Consider the following 15,666-nt stretch of genomic DNA (forward strand, 5'->3'; position numbering starts at 1 on the left):
ATCACTATTGATTTGTAGTATAGTCTGAGGTCTGGTAGCGTAATTCCTCCTGCTTTGTTTTTATTTCTGAGTAATGTCTTGGCTATTCGAGGTTTTTTCTGATTCCATACAAAACAAAGTATTGTTTTTTCAAGATCTTTAAAGTATAACAGTGGAGCTTTAATAGGGATTGCATTGAAATTATATATTGCTTTGCGTAGTATTGCCATTTTAACAATATTGATTCTTCCCAGCCATGAGCATGGTGTGTTTTTCCATTTGTTAATATTTTCAGCTATTTCTTTTCTTACAGTTTCATAGTTATCTTTATAGAGATCTTTCACATCCTTTGTTAGATAAATTCCCAAATATTTCATCTTCTTTGGCACTACTGTGAATGGGATAGAGTCCTTAACTGTTTTTTCAACTTGACTATTGTTAGTATATATAAAGGCTACCGATTTATGAATGTTGATTTTGTAACCTGAGACGCTGCTGTATTCCTTGATCACTTCTAAGAGTTTTGTAGTAGAGTCCCTAGTGTTTTCCAGATATACAATCATATCATCTGTGAAGAGCAAAAGTTTGATCTCTTCTGACCCTATATGGATACCCTTGATTGCCTTTTCTTCCCTAATTGTGGTGGCTAAAACTTCCATTACAATATTAAAAAGCAATGGAGACAATGGGCAGCCTTGTCTGGTTCCTGATCTGAGTGGAAATGATTTCAAATTAACTCCATTCAATATGATATTGGCTGTGGGTTTGCTGTAGATGGTCTCTATCAGTTTAAGAAATGTCCCTTCTATACCAATTTTCTTAAGTGTTCTGATCATGAAGGGATGCTGGATATTATCAAAAGCCTTTTCTGCATCGATTGAGAGAATCATATGATCTTTGTTTTTTAATTTGTTTATGTGCTGGATTACATTTATAGATTTATGTATATTGAACCAGCCTTGAGACCCTGGGATAAAACCAACTTGGTCATGATGTATAACTTGTTTTATGTGTTGCTGGATTCTGTTTGTTAGGATCTTGTTGAATATTTTTGCATCTATATTCCTTAGTGATATTGGTCTATAATTTTCTTTTCTTGCTGGGTCTTTTCATGGTTTGGGAATCGGGGTGATTTTTGCTTCATAGAATGTGTTAGGTAGTCTGCCTTCTTTTTCTACCTTTTGGAACAGGTTGAGTAATATAGGTACTAATTCCTCTTTAAAAGTTTGGTAGAATTCTGACATGAAACCATAAAAGCTCTGGTCCTGGGCTTTTCTTTTTAGGGAGGTTTTGTATGGTTGATGCTATTTCCGATCTTGATATGGGCCTGTTCAACATTTCCACTTGATTCTGGCTAAGTCTTGGAAGGTGACATGCTTCCAAGTATCAGTCAATTTCCTTCAGATTTTCATATTTCTGAGAATACAGTTTTTTGTAATATTCATTAAGGATTTTTGGATTTCTGAGGAGTCTATTGTTATTTCGTCTTTGTTGTTTCTGATTGATGAGATTAGAGATTTTACTCTTTTTTTCCTGATTAGGTTGGCCAAAGGTTTATCTATTTTATTGACCTTTTCGAAAAACCAGCTTTTTGATTTATTGATCTGTTGTATTATTCTTTTGTTTTCAATTTCATTTAATTCTGCTCTAATTTTGGTTATTTCTTTTCTTCTACTGGGTTTGGGGTTGGAACGTTCTTCCTTTTCCAGTTGCTTGAGATGTCCCATTAAGTTGTTAACTTCCTCTCTTTCCGTTCTCTTGAGGAAGGCTTGCAGTGCTATAAAGTTCCCTCTTAGAACTGCCTTTGTGGTGTCCCACAGGTTCTGATAGTTCGTGTCTTCATTGTTGTTTTATTCCAAAAAGTTGGCGATTTCTTTCTTAATCTCATCTCTGACACAGCTGTCATTCAGCATAAGGTTATTTAACTTCCATGTTTTTGTATGAGTATTCAGATTCCTGTTGTTACTCAGCTCAAGTTTTATTCCATGGTGGTCCGAGAAGATGCATGGAATAATTTCTATTCCTTTAAATTTACTGAGGTTAGACTTGTGACCTAAGATGTGATCGATTTTGGAGTAAGTTCCATGGGCTGATGAGAAGTATGTGTATTCAATTTTGTTGGGATGAAATGTTCTGTAGATGTCTGCTAAATCCAAATGTTGGATGGTTAGGTTTAAATCTAAGATTTCTTTGCTCAGCTTCTTGTTGGAGGATTGATCCAACACTGCCAAAGGAGTGTTGAAATCTCTGACTATTATGGAGCTGGAGGAAATCAAGTTGCTCATGTCTGTTAGAGTTTCTCTTATAAATTGAGGTGCATTCTGGTTGGGTGCATAGATATTAATAATTGAGATCTCATCATAGTGAGTATTACCCTTAACAAACATGAAGTGACCATTCTTGTCCTTCCTTACTTTTGTTGGTTTAAAGCCTATTGTATCTGCAAATAAAATTGCAACACCTGCTTTTTTCTGATTACCATTTGCCTGAAATATAGATGACCATCCTTTCACCCTGAGCCTGTATTTGTCTTTTAAGTTAAGATGTGACTCTTGTATGCAACAGATATCTGGCCTGAGTTTTTGTATCCAGTCAGCTAACCTATGCCTCTTTAGAGGACAGTTTAAGCTGTTCACATTAATGGAGAATATTGATAAGTCTGGTGAAGTTTTGGGTATTGAGTTTTTCAAAAGTCCAGTGGCCATTTTTAATCCTTTGGCCAGTGTGGAAATTGGAGTTTGATCTGAAGTTTCTGAGTGAGTTTACTTTTGTGGTATAGGATTGGGTTGGTCATTACGGAGGATAGGTCTGAGAATATCCTGAAGAGCTGGTTTTGTTATGGCAAATTTCTTCAACATATGAATGTCATTAAAGTATTTAATCTCTGCATCATAAATGAAACTCAGTTGAGCTGGATACAAGATCCGGGGTTGAAAGTTATTTTGCTCTAGGAGATTAAAAGTCGGTGACCACCCTCTTCTGGCTTGAAAAGTTTCAGCAGAGAGATCTGCAGTCATTCTAATATTCTTGCCTTTGAAGGGAATGGTTTTCTTTCTCCTGGCAGCTTTGAGGATTTTCTCCTTCATATTAACTTTAGTGAAGTTAATTATGATATGCCTGGGGGATATCTTATTGGGGTTGTGTCATGCTGGGTTTCTGAAGCTGTCCGCTATCGGAATTTCAGAATCTCTAGGCATGTCTGGAAAATTCTCTTTCATAATTTCATGCAGAAGGGCCTCTGTGCTCAGCAAGGCCACTTCATCTGTTTCTGGAGCTCCTATGATTCAGATATTCGCCTTGTTCAAATTATCCCAGAGCTCTCTGAGAGAATGATCCGTTTTGGCTCTCCATTTCTCTTCCTCTTTGAGAGTTTGGGAGCGTTCAAAGGCTTTATCTTCGATGTCAGAAATCCTTTCTTCTGCTTGCTCCATTCTGTTGCTGAGGGATTCTACTGTATTTTTCATATCTTTGAGGGCTGCAAATTCTTGCTTCAGCTTGTCTAAGTCTTTGGTGGTTTTGTCTTTAAATTCGTTAAATTCTTGAGACAACTTTTGAATTTCTCCTCAAATTCCTAATTCCACTTTGTTAATCTTGTCTGCAATCCAAATTCTGAATTCGATTTCTGACATCTCAGCCAGTTGTTTATGAATGGGATCTTCAATTGCATCTGCCATGTCTTTCCTTGGGGGGGTTGATCTATTCTGGTTATTCATGTTACCAGAGTTTTTCCGCTGATTCCGCCCCATGGTTGTTTTACTCCCTCTGATTTTTTCCCCTGGGGCTTTGTCGAGGGCCTGTACAGTGTTGTGGCCTGAGAAACTGGGGCCCTGTCTGGTGTGGTGGGGCTAAGTGGTTCTGTGTTTTTTTCAGCTGGTTTCTGTTCCACCCTAGTGAAACAGATACTCTGGATTGAAACCTCAGCTGTGGAGAAATATCAGCAATTAAGTCACCCCACCCCCCACTGGCAAACAATTGGAAAAGAAAAATCAAACCTTCCTACTACCGTGCACCCAGGGCACCACCTGATTTGTCCTTAGGCAATTGGTTCTGTTCAAAAAGTCCAAATCAATTGTATCAGTCTGCACCTGTCTTGGGTGAGAGAGTTTAAGAGGTCTCTGGGAACTGGATCACAGAGGTCTGGTGACTACTCTGGTGTGGCTTGCTCCTGTGCTGCATGGAGTCAGGAGGAGCCACCCAGCCAATAGATCAGTCTGGGAAAGTTGATGCCTCCTTCCCCACCTTGCATCACTGTCACACCCAGTCACTGATAGCCCTGCTGTTGGCTGAGGCAGTTGCCTGTAGTGAATTGGTACTCCAGGAGTTTGCACCTGCCTGAATCACAAGGAAGTCTTCCAGGCCGCTGCGCTCTGCCTCTCTCTAGCAGGAGGAGGTGAGGCCTGACAACCTTGGGCGCTTGATGAAGGTTGAGGGGTTTTCACTCAGGTCCAGTCTCACCCCTGATTAATGTTACTGACAGAACAGAACAGAACAACTCTGCAGTTCCCCTGCAGAAGAGAAGCTGAATTGGGTTCCAATCAGCTTGTCTTTGCTCTTGTATTGTCTATAGGCTGATGATCCCCTGAGGGCCAGGTGCGTCTTAGGTTTAGTAAAGCGGACCTCTGGGTCAACCCCGCCCTGGGAGTTTCCCCAGTTTGCAAGTTGGAGTAGCCTCAGGCAAATCCTATACTCAGAGTCTCTGGTTGCCCAGGGAGACAGGGGGTGCGGCTTCAGAATATTCGGTAGTAAGCCGTATTGCTAGCAAAACAGGGCTGGTGTTTTATGGCTCAGCCAACTGCTGCTCCTGTGTAGCTCCCTTTGGCCAACCGTCCTCTCTCTGCTCCCATACCCCAGAGTCTGCACCAACCAGCTGCAGCCCAGCACTGTCTATACCCCTCAAGCAATCAACCAAGAGTCTGGACCCCTGGGGGACAGGCCTCCAGACCTTGGAGTGAGAGCAGAGGGGAGTGCAGGGAGCACTGGGAGCCTGGGGTTGTGGGCAGAGAGCACACACAGCTTTACACAGTTTTATGCCTGGCCATATTGTCACCAAAAGACGGTTGTTGCACTGTGCCTCAGGGAACTGCCACTCCGGTGCAGTCCCCTCTCCGCCTACCAGGACTGGCCTCCAGACCTCAGTGTGAGTAAAGGGGAGTGCTGGGAGCTCAGAATTCCAGGTATAGACTATATACAGTTTATACAGTTTTATGCCTGGCAGGAGGACTCTGTGGCACCCTAGTAGGGGAGGTAGGTCCAGTTTTTAGAGGGTCTCTCCCGTGGAGTGTAGTGGAAGGACCTTTGAACTCTGCCCGATTGTTTGTGGGGCACTCTGAGCCGTTCTCATGGGGGAGGGGACTCCCGTCCGCTTGGTGATGGATTTTGTACCTTTTGTTTGTATCCTTGTGGTCACAGCTCACCTCAGCGGGGTTGACGTGCGTTCTTCAACCTTCTCTCTTAGTGCAGCTCAAATCCACCAGGTTACTTGCTGAATTTTTGTACTTTAACTCTCCTACTGGATGGGAGCCTCTGTGGAAAGCTGGCTTCAGTCAGCCATCTTGTCTCCTCCCCCCTATTTTATTTATTTTTCAAAAAACCAACTCCTTGTTTCATTCATTTTCTGAATGATTCTTTTGTTTTCAATTTCATTAATCTCTAATTTAATTTTGGATATTTATTTTCTTCTGCTGGGTTTAGGCTTAGATTGTTCTTCTTTTTCCAATTCCATCAGATGGCTTGTGAGTTTGTTGATACCCTCTCTTTCTGTTTTTCAAATGTAGGCTTCTAAAGTGATAAATTTTCCTCTCAGGACTGCTTTTGCTGTATCCCATAGGTTTTGGTAACTTGTCTTCATTGTTGCTATACTCAAGGAAGTTAATAATTTCCTTTTTTATTTCTTCCCACACCCAACTGTCATTCAGCATAAGGTTGTTTAACTACCATGCCTTTGTGTGAGGTTGAGCATTTTTGTTTGGAGTTGAGTTCCACTTTTAGTGCCTTGTGGTCTGAGAAGATGCAAGGTAGAATTTCAATTCTTTTGATTCTGTTGAGGTTTGTTCTGTGTCCTAGGATATGATCAGTTTTGGAGAATGTTCCATGGGATGATGAGAAGAATGTATATTCTTTATCTTTGGGATGGAGTGTTCTATATGCATCTATCAAGCACAGTTGTTGTAGGGTCTCATTTAAATCTCTAATATCTTTGTTTAATTTCTGTTTAGAGGATCTGTCTAGCTCACAAAAAGGGGTGTTGAAGTCATCTGTTATTATGGTGTTATAGGATATCATATTGCTCAGACTAAGCAAGGTCTGTTTCAAGAATCTGGGAGCATTTAAATTGGGTGCATAAACATTTAGAATTGAAATGTCTTCTGGTTGTATTTTTCCCTTTACCAATATGAAGTGACCATCATTGTCCTTTTTGACTTTAGTTGCTTTAAATCCACATGTATCTGAAAATAAGATTGCAACCCCTCTTTTCTTCTAAATTCTGTTTGCCTGAAAAATTGACTTCCAACCCTTAACTCTGAGTTTTAATTTGTCTTTTGACATGAGGTGTGTTTCCTACAGACAGCAAATAGATGGCTTGTGTTTTTTAATCCAATCAGCCAATCTATGCCTCTTCAGTGAGTAATTCAAGCCATTGGCATTATTGAGATAATTGATAAGGCCTGGATATCTGAGATAAAGGTGCTGACATGTGGTGAGGACCTTATTTCTGTATCCTCAGGGAGCAGAAGGGGGAAGAGGAGTCAGCTCTCTCTGTCAAGCCCTTTATGAGGGAGGAGCCTTTGTGACCTAATCACCTCTTAAAGGCTTCACCTGTTAACACTATCACATTGGCAACACTGAATTTTGGAGGGACACGCATTCAAACCATAGCACCAAAAACTATAGTTAGATAGAATGAACAATATTTTATAGCACAACAAAGTGACATAATTGATAATAAGGGAAGATATACCTAAAATAACTAAAAGAATAGAATTGAATGTTTCTCACACAAAGAAATGTTAAATACCTGGGGTGATGGATACTTCAGTTGCTCTGATTTGATGAATTCATATCATATGCCTGTGTCAAGACATCACATTGACCCTATAAAGATATACTGCTGTTATGTACTCATCATGATTCAAAATAAATCATGACTAAAAATGCTCTAAGTTCTCTGTTTGCTAGAGTATAGCCTCTCCACTCATCTACTCCTGAATAAAAAACTACTCACACTTAGTGGCTTAAATAGCAATCATTTTATTATATGTCATGATATTACAGGTCTGAGATTCAGGCAGGGCTTGAGTGGGCAGTTCTTCTGCTCAGCATGGTATTGACCAGTATGACTTCAGTGGGTATTCAGTATTCAGTGGGTGACTAATCTGGTCTACAGGGTTTCAAGATGGCTTTGCTCATATGCATGGCACTTCGGCAAAAACAACTGTAAGGCTGATTTCACTTGGGCTCTTCACCCCTCCAGATAGTCTGAGTCTTTCTTGGTGGTCACTCCAGGAGGGTATTGGACTTCTTACATGTTGGCTTTGTGCCGTAAGAGTTGGAGATGAAATCTTTGAGTCCCCTTAAGGTCAAGGTCCAACCACGTCCATGACGACTGCTGCACTCTCTTGATCAAATCAGTCAAAGGCAAGCCTAGATTCAACAGTAAGGGCAACAGACTCTACCTCTTGATGGGAGATGTGTCAGAGAACTTGCAGCCATTTTAAATGGAATACTTATTTTGCTCCAAGTAGCATAAGGGCTGCTATTTAGCAAAAAGGATGTGATTAACTACTGGAAAATATAGAACAGAGTAGGAGGAGATGGTATAGGGTTAGAGGAGTTAGCACTGGGAACAGGGTGGGTATCAGGGTGGAGGGACTGAGGTCTTGTGGGGATTGGAAGGAGCCTGTCCATTCCCTTCAGTGGCAGGTGACTGGTAGTGCTACTGACTCCCTCAAGCTGCTTCTCACTGGGCCTGGGATAACTTCCGTTTAGCCAGTTTGCATTTGTCCTTGCAACTCTGTCCTCTTTCTTTATAAATGCTACAGTTGCTGAGATCCTGATATATACTTTTCAACCTTAGATTTTCTGTTTCTTAATCACCTAATGACCTATGCATTCCAAGGCTCCTATAATCTTATTAGTGAATTATTTTCAACTCCCATTGTGGAAAGACATATGAGAAATCACTCCTGAGACCGTTTCTTGTTGATAACTGATTTTACCTTTGGCATGTGCTTTTGGGAATAGAAGGTGGCAATTTTTAATATGAAAATATTTTAGAAAGTATTTTTAAAACTATAAGACACACATGCTTACTTTAGAAAATGTGTAAGGACAGAAGGCCTGTGATAGAGTCCTTAGATTTCTTCCTGTTCTCCTCTCTACAGTGAATGGCACAAAAATGCCCTGGGATTATGGTATGAATAGTGGGTTACCATTCAGTGGCCCCCATTTCCATTTTATTACTTCCTTAGATTGGTGTGAATTGTACATCTCATGGTGCTGATTTTTTAGAGCAGTGATGGTATGCCTTGGCTGCACATGAGAACTGCGTGAATGGCTTTTAAGGATACCTGTTCCTTGGGCGCCACTCCAGAAATTCTGATTTATTTCTTGAAGAGTAGAACTCAGGTTTGGTTATTTTTGTAATATTTGCCAGATGATCCAAATGTGTAGCTAAGATTTTTAATCAATTGTAAGAAGCCATTAATTGGATGTATTTCTTTAAATGAAATTTTTTTCTTTGAAGTATTTAAACTATGTGATCATTCGCATGACAAATTCTTTCTAAGGTCTCACTTTGTGCTTTCTGTTTGCTCTGTGTTTGTGTGCTCCCTGCCATCCCCCATAAAGGTGCCTTCTCTCCTAACTTTATGGATTGAAGATTTCCACACTCCTCTCACCCCCAACCGTTTTCCACTCAGTAACTATAGGTAGTTCTGTATCATTTGGCAGTTTCTCTTACATCCAGCTGAAAGCAGTATTTTGTGTCTTGGGTGTAATTCTGTTCATGTGTCTTGATTCTGTTCGTGCCATCATTTTTCACAGCTTCTCCCTAACAGTACTTTCCCAGGTCTCAGCACTTTTTACTTTTGTACGGCTCTTGCTCTGTGTCTCTTCCCTCTTCACCTCGTATTTGCTCCACCCCACTGGTATTTTCTACTTGGTAGGCAGAGACTGATTATTTCCTGCTCCTTTGGCCACTCTGACCTTTGCCCTTTCCAGTTCAATGAAAAAAGTCTCGAGCTGTGGGGAGTGTACCGAAACTGCTTCCCACCATTTTGGCACCCTTCTCTTCTCCTGTTATGCTGAGGTTTTATCTGAGTGGGTTTTGGAAAAGAAATAAGAGCAAAATGGCTGATTGGAGTTCACAGTAAAACCTGATCCCATAGCATTATAAACCACGTGTAAAAATCATTTTTCATCCTAGTTGTTGGTTATTAGTTTAAAAATCAGCATGTAATTAAATTTAATTGTTACATAGCTAGGCAAACGTGTTTACTTAACTTAGAAGGATTTGCAAGGCCGTATCCTTCTAAAAATATGCTTAGAGATACTCAACCTGGAGTCTAGAACAAAAAAAAAAAAGAAAGAAAGAAATGGATAGTGAGAAAACTAAGTTTTGGTCTTGCCTTCTCACCATCTAGGAAACCTTTGGCAAATCACCTCACCTATGTGAACTTTTACCTTCATGGGCCTCAGGTTCTTTATCTGGAAAATGATCTGGCCGAATTTATTAGCTAACTATTGATGTGGAAAAAATTATCCCCAAACCTAATAGCTTAATAAAACAAACATTATTTTCTCACTGTTTCTAGAGTCAGAAATCTGACCTTAGCTTAGCTGAGTACCTATGACATAGCATCTCTCAGAAGTCTATAATCAAGGTTACTGCTGGGACTGTGGGGTGACACTTTTCAAGTTCACTCTTGTGATTCTTGGCAGAATTCATTTTCCCAGGTGCTTTGGTCTGAGAATCTCGGTTCCTTGCTGGATACTAGCTGGAGAGACCTCTTCCAGTTCTTTGCCTTGTCACTATATGACAACTTGCTTCTCCTAGACCAAAGATCTCACAGAGAAAATGAAAGACAGCATACAAGCCGGAAGGTGCAGTCTTTCTGTGATCTAATCTCGGAATCAACATCCTATTCATTTCTCTCATTTCTATCAATTGAAAGTCACTGGGTCCTAGGGCGGCACCTGTGGCTCAAGGAGTAGGGCGCCAGTCCCATATGCAGGAGGTGGCAGGTTCAAACCTAGCCCCAGCCAAAAAAAAAAAAAAAAAAAAATCCGAAAGTCACTGGGTCCCACCTGCATGTTAGAGGAGAGATTTCTTTATATGCTTTTTGTACTTAACCTGTACTTAATCAAATTAGTTGGTGTGAGAAAGAAATTATATTGATTTCAGTTTCCACTTGATGTAGTCTTTAATTGTGGTAGTAGGCAGGCATCTTTCTAAGAATTTGAGTCTATTTGAGTGTCAAGAAGAGATTATCTTAGGCCTCATGAGTAATCAAGAGACTGCATACATGTCACATATACTACATATGTGTAATACACACACATATATAATACATACATTATTTAAAAGTCAAAGTGAAATTTGTTTGATTTGAAAGCTTCTGAATAGTTGATTGCAAAGTTTTTTTATTTTTAAAAGTCAAAACCAATATAAGTGAAGATCCCTTTGTAATTTTGGCTTACTCAGGATATTTAAATGTATTTATAAACTTTATTGTGATGAAAGGTATGGAATGACTTATGGTTCCTGTACTCTTAAATAGGAAGGACACCAGCGAGAAAAATTGGTTGTGAGTAGAAATCCTGCCATTGCTTGGGACATAGTACAGTTTCTCTAAATGTCAGTTATTTTCTTTGTAAAGTGAGATTATTAATTTCACAATCACAAATTAGATGTTTTGTGTTGTATAAATGGTAGTGTTCCACAAATAAATGCAGTTACTTTGACTAAGCTCTTGTTGCAGGCTACATGTGACCAGCGTGGCTGCTGCTGGAGCCCTCAGGGAGCTGTTGGTGTACCCTGGTGCTACTATTCCAAGAATCATGGCTACCAAATGGAGGGTGACACTGTGAACACAAATGCAGGTAAGCCAGACTCCCGCCATGAGGCAGGAGCTGCAGACCCTCTGGAGGTGGGCTCTGTGTTCCCTGGGTGAGAGCTGTGGCAGCCTGCAGAGTCACGTGGGACAGGTGTACTGTATACTGCTAGAAACTTCTTTTGTTTTAGAGGTGAGGTCTTGCATCTTTTAGAGGTGAGGTCTTGCTCTGTCACCCAGGCTAGAATACAATGGTGTGAAAGTTGGCACACTGCAAACTTGAACTCTTCAGCTCAAGGGATCCTTCTGCCTCTCGGCCTCTTGAATATCTGGGACTACATATATCCACCGCCTGCTGAGCTAATTTTTGTTATTTTTGTAGAGACAAGACCTCACTAAATAACCCAGACTGATCTCAATCTCCTGGCTGATAGTGATCCTCTTGGTTCAACCTCTGGAGTTGCTGGGATTAGGCTGTGAGCCACTATGCCCAGCTGAATCTGTTTGGGCATCAAATAAAATATCATTCAGTCACTCTCTGCCTTAGGAGTTCAGAGACCATGTTCTATTTCTTGCTTCACCTTTGTGTGCCTTTCTGACCTTGTGCAATCATCACAGTATTTTTTGTCCTCAAGTTTATCACTCTTAAAGTGGGGAGATTTGTAATCAGTAACTTGAGACTACTTCAAACTCAATTTTGTGTCATGTTCATAAATTGGAAACAATTCCCATTTGATTCCAACATGTTATCAAAGTTACTTAGTCGCTGTCAGTGTTCGCGGGCTCCACATCTTCTCTTCTTCCTCTTACCCTAAAATGCAGAGCATGATAATGCACATTCTGGGAGAGAGCAGAAAGTGACTCCTGCGGGGAGCTTTTCAGTATAAAGGGCCTGTTACCCTTTCAGATCCTCTTGGTCTGATGGGCTCTTCCCATAGGTCTTAACTATCACCTGGTTTACCACTTAGTTAGGGAGGTGGCATTAATACCTACGATCACCTGGAATGTAATATGGAAATGACTATATCTAGGACAGGAATAATTCGTATGTACAGATTGAGGGTAAGAGTGTAAATGTATCAGATTAACACAGAATGACTGATTGGTTGATGGAATGAGAGGCCTTTTGGGGGAGGTTTTCATTCAGGTTTTGTAGAAGAGAGACATAGATTTTTGGATAAGGTAATGACAGCGCCTAGCTTCAGGGTCTGCCATAGATGGTCTGTGTGTCTGATGCAGTGAGGATCTTTCCTTCTTTTGAGAAATGAAGACTTTTCATCAGCCCCTTTGAAGTGAAGCTTAATTTTTACATAGCTATTATTTGGAAATTTACAGAGACGGCTCTGAAAACCTTTGTTTTCCCTACATGTTAGGATTCACAGCCCAATTGAAAAGTCTGCCTTCTTCATCACTGTTTGGGAATGCTGTCGACAACGTCCTTCTCACAGCAGAATATCAGACATCTAACCGTTTCCACTTTAAGGTTGTAGTTTGTTTCTTTTCCTTTATTAAATCATAACTGTGGACATTAACGCATTTATTGGGTAAAATGTGCTAATTTGATATACAATGTGGAAAGCTTACATCAAACTGGTTTACATAACCATCACCTCACTTATTTGTTGTGGTAAGATGTTTATAATCTACTTTTAATAGTGTTGAAATGTACCATTGCATTGTGCACATTAGGTGAAGTCCCACCAAATACCCTTTCTCCTCCTGGCCTCCCACCTTCCCTGCTCTCTTCCTCCTCTTCCCTCCTTCTTCCTGGACTAGTTTTGTTTTATTATTCATATGAATGTGTAGATGATTATATATTGGTTGCATAATAGCACTGAGTACATTGGATACTTTTTCTTCCATTCTTGAGATACTTTACTAAGAAGAATATGTTCCAGCTCCTCTAGATAAACATAAAAGATGTAAAGTCTCCATCTTTTATGGCTGCACAGTATTCCATGGTGTACATATACCACAATCAAACATCTTTTTGAGAAGCTTTTGTCCCCTACCTGATGACTGCAGTTACTACCAGATAGCACATTTTGTTAATTGAGGTATTTTTCTGTACTGTCATTATTATTTATTCCCTCTGTAGTGAAGGCTTCTATAGACTTACTTTAATGAATTAACTTCCTCAGTATATGTCACAGAGTTTACCGGTGAGTTGGCTATCATTTATTTGTCCTCGATACGTGAGAAATATAGTAGGATGGGGAATAAGGATTATCACAACTTTGACTTTTCTAGGGATAATCCATCTTTCCAGATGTAAGGTATATACATGTTTCCACCTAAAGAGTAACTTGTGTCCAACTGTTAAAAGTTTGAAGTTGGTTTTTTTTTTTTTTCCACTTTCTAAAAATTTATATTACCTTCACTTTTCATAAAGTTCTACTAATTCTATCAATTTGTTTTTTGTAAAAAATCAAACCCCCCCAACCCTGTAATTCAGATAAAATCAGTCCATTCGGCACCTGTGGCTCAGTGAGTAGGGCGCCAGCCCCATATGCCGAGGGTGGCGGGTTCGGACCCAGTCCCGGCCAAACTGCAACAAAAAAATAGCCGGGCGTTGTGGCGGGCGCATGTAGTCCCAGCTGCTTGGGAGGCTGAGGCAAGAGAATCGCTTAAGCCCAGGAGTTGGAGGTTGCTGTGAGCCGTGTGACCCCACGGCACTCTACAGAGGGCGGTACAGGGAGACTCTGTCTCTACAAAAAAAAAAAAAAAAAAAGTTTGAAGTTGGTAACAGAATGGGTACATTGTCCTTTGACATAATGCAGGTTTGATCAGTGACTGATTCCAGTGCTATAAGCACAGACACTGGGGAGCATTGATGTTGGTAGGGACACTTCTATTTTTGAAAAACAGAAAAGTTTTCATTTTGGCTTTATTTCTATTCATCTCTTGGTACAGTTGACTGATCAAACCAAGGCCAGGTATGAAGTGCCTCATGAGCACGTGCAACCCTTCAATGGAAATGCTGCTGAGTCTTTGACCTATGACGTCACGGTCTCCAAACAGCCGTTTGGCATCAAAGTGACCCGAAGAACCAACAATCGTGTTTTGTAAGTTTGGGAGACCTATTTGGGGTTGGGATAGGAAGGTCATGGAGAAGGGAGGTCTGTTAACCTGGGAAGGGGTACATTTCAATAATATTCCTAAAGGTTGTGAGCACACTTTTGGTGACCAGCCTATCTCCTAATTTCTGCCTTTATTCCCCTTTCTTCTGTTTGTGGGATTATTTTTTCTCTTTATTTTCTTTTCCTTTCTTTTCTCTATCTAACCTCCCTCCCACCAGTGACTATTTACTGAACATCTATTATTACATAAGTGTAATGTTCTGGCCATGTCTTAGGGTGTTTGAGGGACAAAGAAATCTCTCACATGGTACCTGGCTTCAAGGAGTTCTGGTCCTTTCTTGTTGACCACGGAAAGATGTCACAAGAGGGCAAGTGGGACTGATTAAATAGGGACTTTTAAGTCACTAAAATATAACAACACTTTTCTAAGCAAGTGTTTTTTCTCCATGCTTTCTCACCTGTCCTTGCCTTTTCACCCGTGTCAAGGTTTGACTCAAGCATCGGGCCCCTCCTGTTTGCCGATCAGTTCCTGCAGCTCTCCATCCGGCTGCCTAGTGCTAATGTGTATGGTCTTGGGGAACATGTGCACCAGCAGTACCGGCATGACATGAATTGGAAGACCTGGCCCATATTTAACAGGGACACAACCCCCAACGGGGTAAGCTTGGGATAGGCCCCTTTCCACCAAATATCATAGCCTCATTCTCAAAGGTCCCAGGTAGAAGTACAAAATAGTGTTTGAGAGGAAGGTTTTAGGGTAAAACTACCTGGGTTTGAGTTCCGGCTGTGATACTTACCAGTTACAGGGTTCTGGGAAAGTTACAAATCTCTCTGTGTCTGCAGTTTCTCATCTATAAAATGGAGATAATATCTCATAGATTTTTTTGTGAAGATTAAATGAATTTATACATTCAAAACATATAGAAAAACCTCTGTCATATAAAAAGTGCTCAGTAATTGCAAACTCCTTTATGACATCCCTTTAAACGATCCAGTCTTGGAGAAAATGTTATTGATGCCTACACGCTGGGCAACAGTGGATTATAATTTTCTTCTTTTTAGGCTGACCTTTAGAAATCACTGACTCACCAGTTTTGGCAGCAAAATAGGATTAAGTCCTAGCCAAGACAATGTGTGAATCTTTCATGTGTGTGCGAAGTATGATGGAGTAGTGAAAAAGTAGACAGAGTTTTGTTCTTATTGTTGTTTTATTTGATATTTGCTTTAGTTTGCTGTGACTGCTAATACCTGAAGGAACACTGGTTTCCAAACTTAGCTACCCTCTATAGTTCACAGGCTTTCCTGATTAAGCAGGACTAATAGTTGAATGAAAAGAGATTATAGTAAAATACAGCAACTACTTTAAATATTATTCTTATTTAGTAAAAGAACCCAGAAACAATAAGAATAATTTTCTCATTTAATAGGCAAAACTGCTCAGAGAAGCAAAATTAATAGCTCAAGTTAAAATAATTTGTAAAAGAGAAAGAATTGAATCAGGCCTTGCTTTCTATGTGTGCCTGGCAGGGCTGAAGAAGAGCTGTTGAGTCAGAGCA

The 15,666-nt window shown here is 40.3% G+C and overlaps 1 protein-coding gene across 1 annotated transcript in view; it reads left to right on the forward strand.

The window, feature by feature from the left end:
* Positions 1-15,666, forward strand: part of MGAM (maltase-glucoamylase) — an 89,482-nt gene that overhangs the window by 14,990 nt on the left and 58,826 nt on the right. The window contains exons 4-7 of the mRNA XM_053553463.1: positions 10,959-11,079; positions 12,404-12,513; positions 13,944-14,095; positions 14,597-14,768. Coding sequence (XP_053409438.1) covers positions 10,959-11,079; positions 12,404-12,513; positions 13,944-14,095; positions 14,597-14,768 — 555 coding nt within the window. The remainder of the gene's footprint in view (positions 1-10,958; positions 11,080-12,403; positions 12,514-13,943; positions 14,096-14,596; positions 14,769-15,666) is intronic.

Source organism: Nycticebus coucang, chromosome 11, assembly GCF_027406575.1.
Source record: "Nycticebus coucang isolate mNycCou1 chromosome 11, mNycCou1.pri, whole genome shotgun sequence".
NCBI lineage: Eukaryota > Metazoa > Chordata > Mammalia > Primates > Lorisidae > Nycticebus > Nycticebus coucang.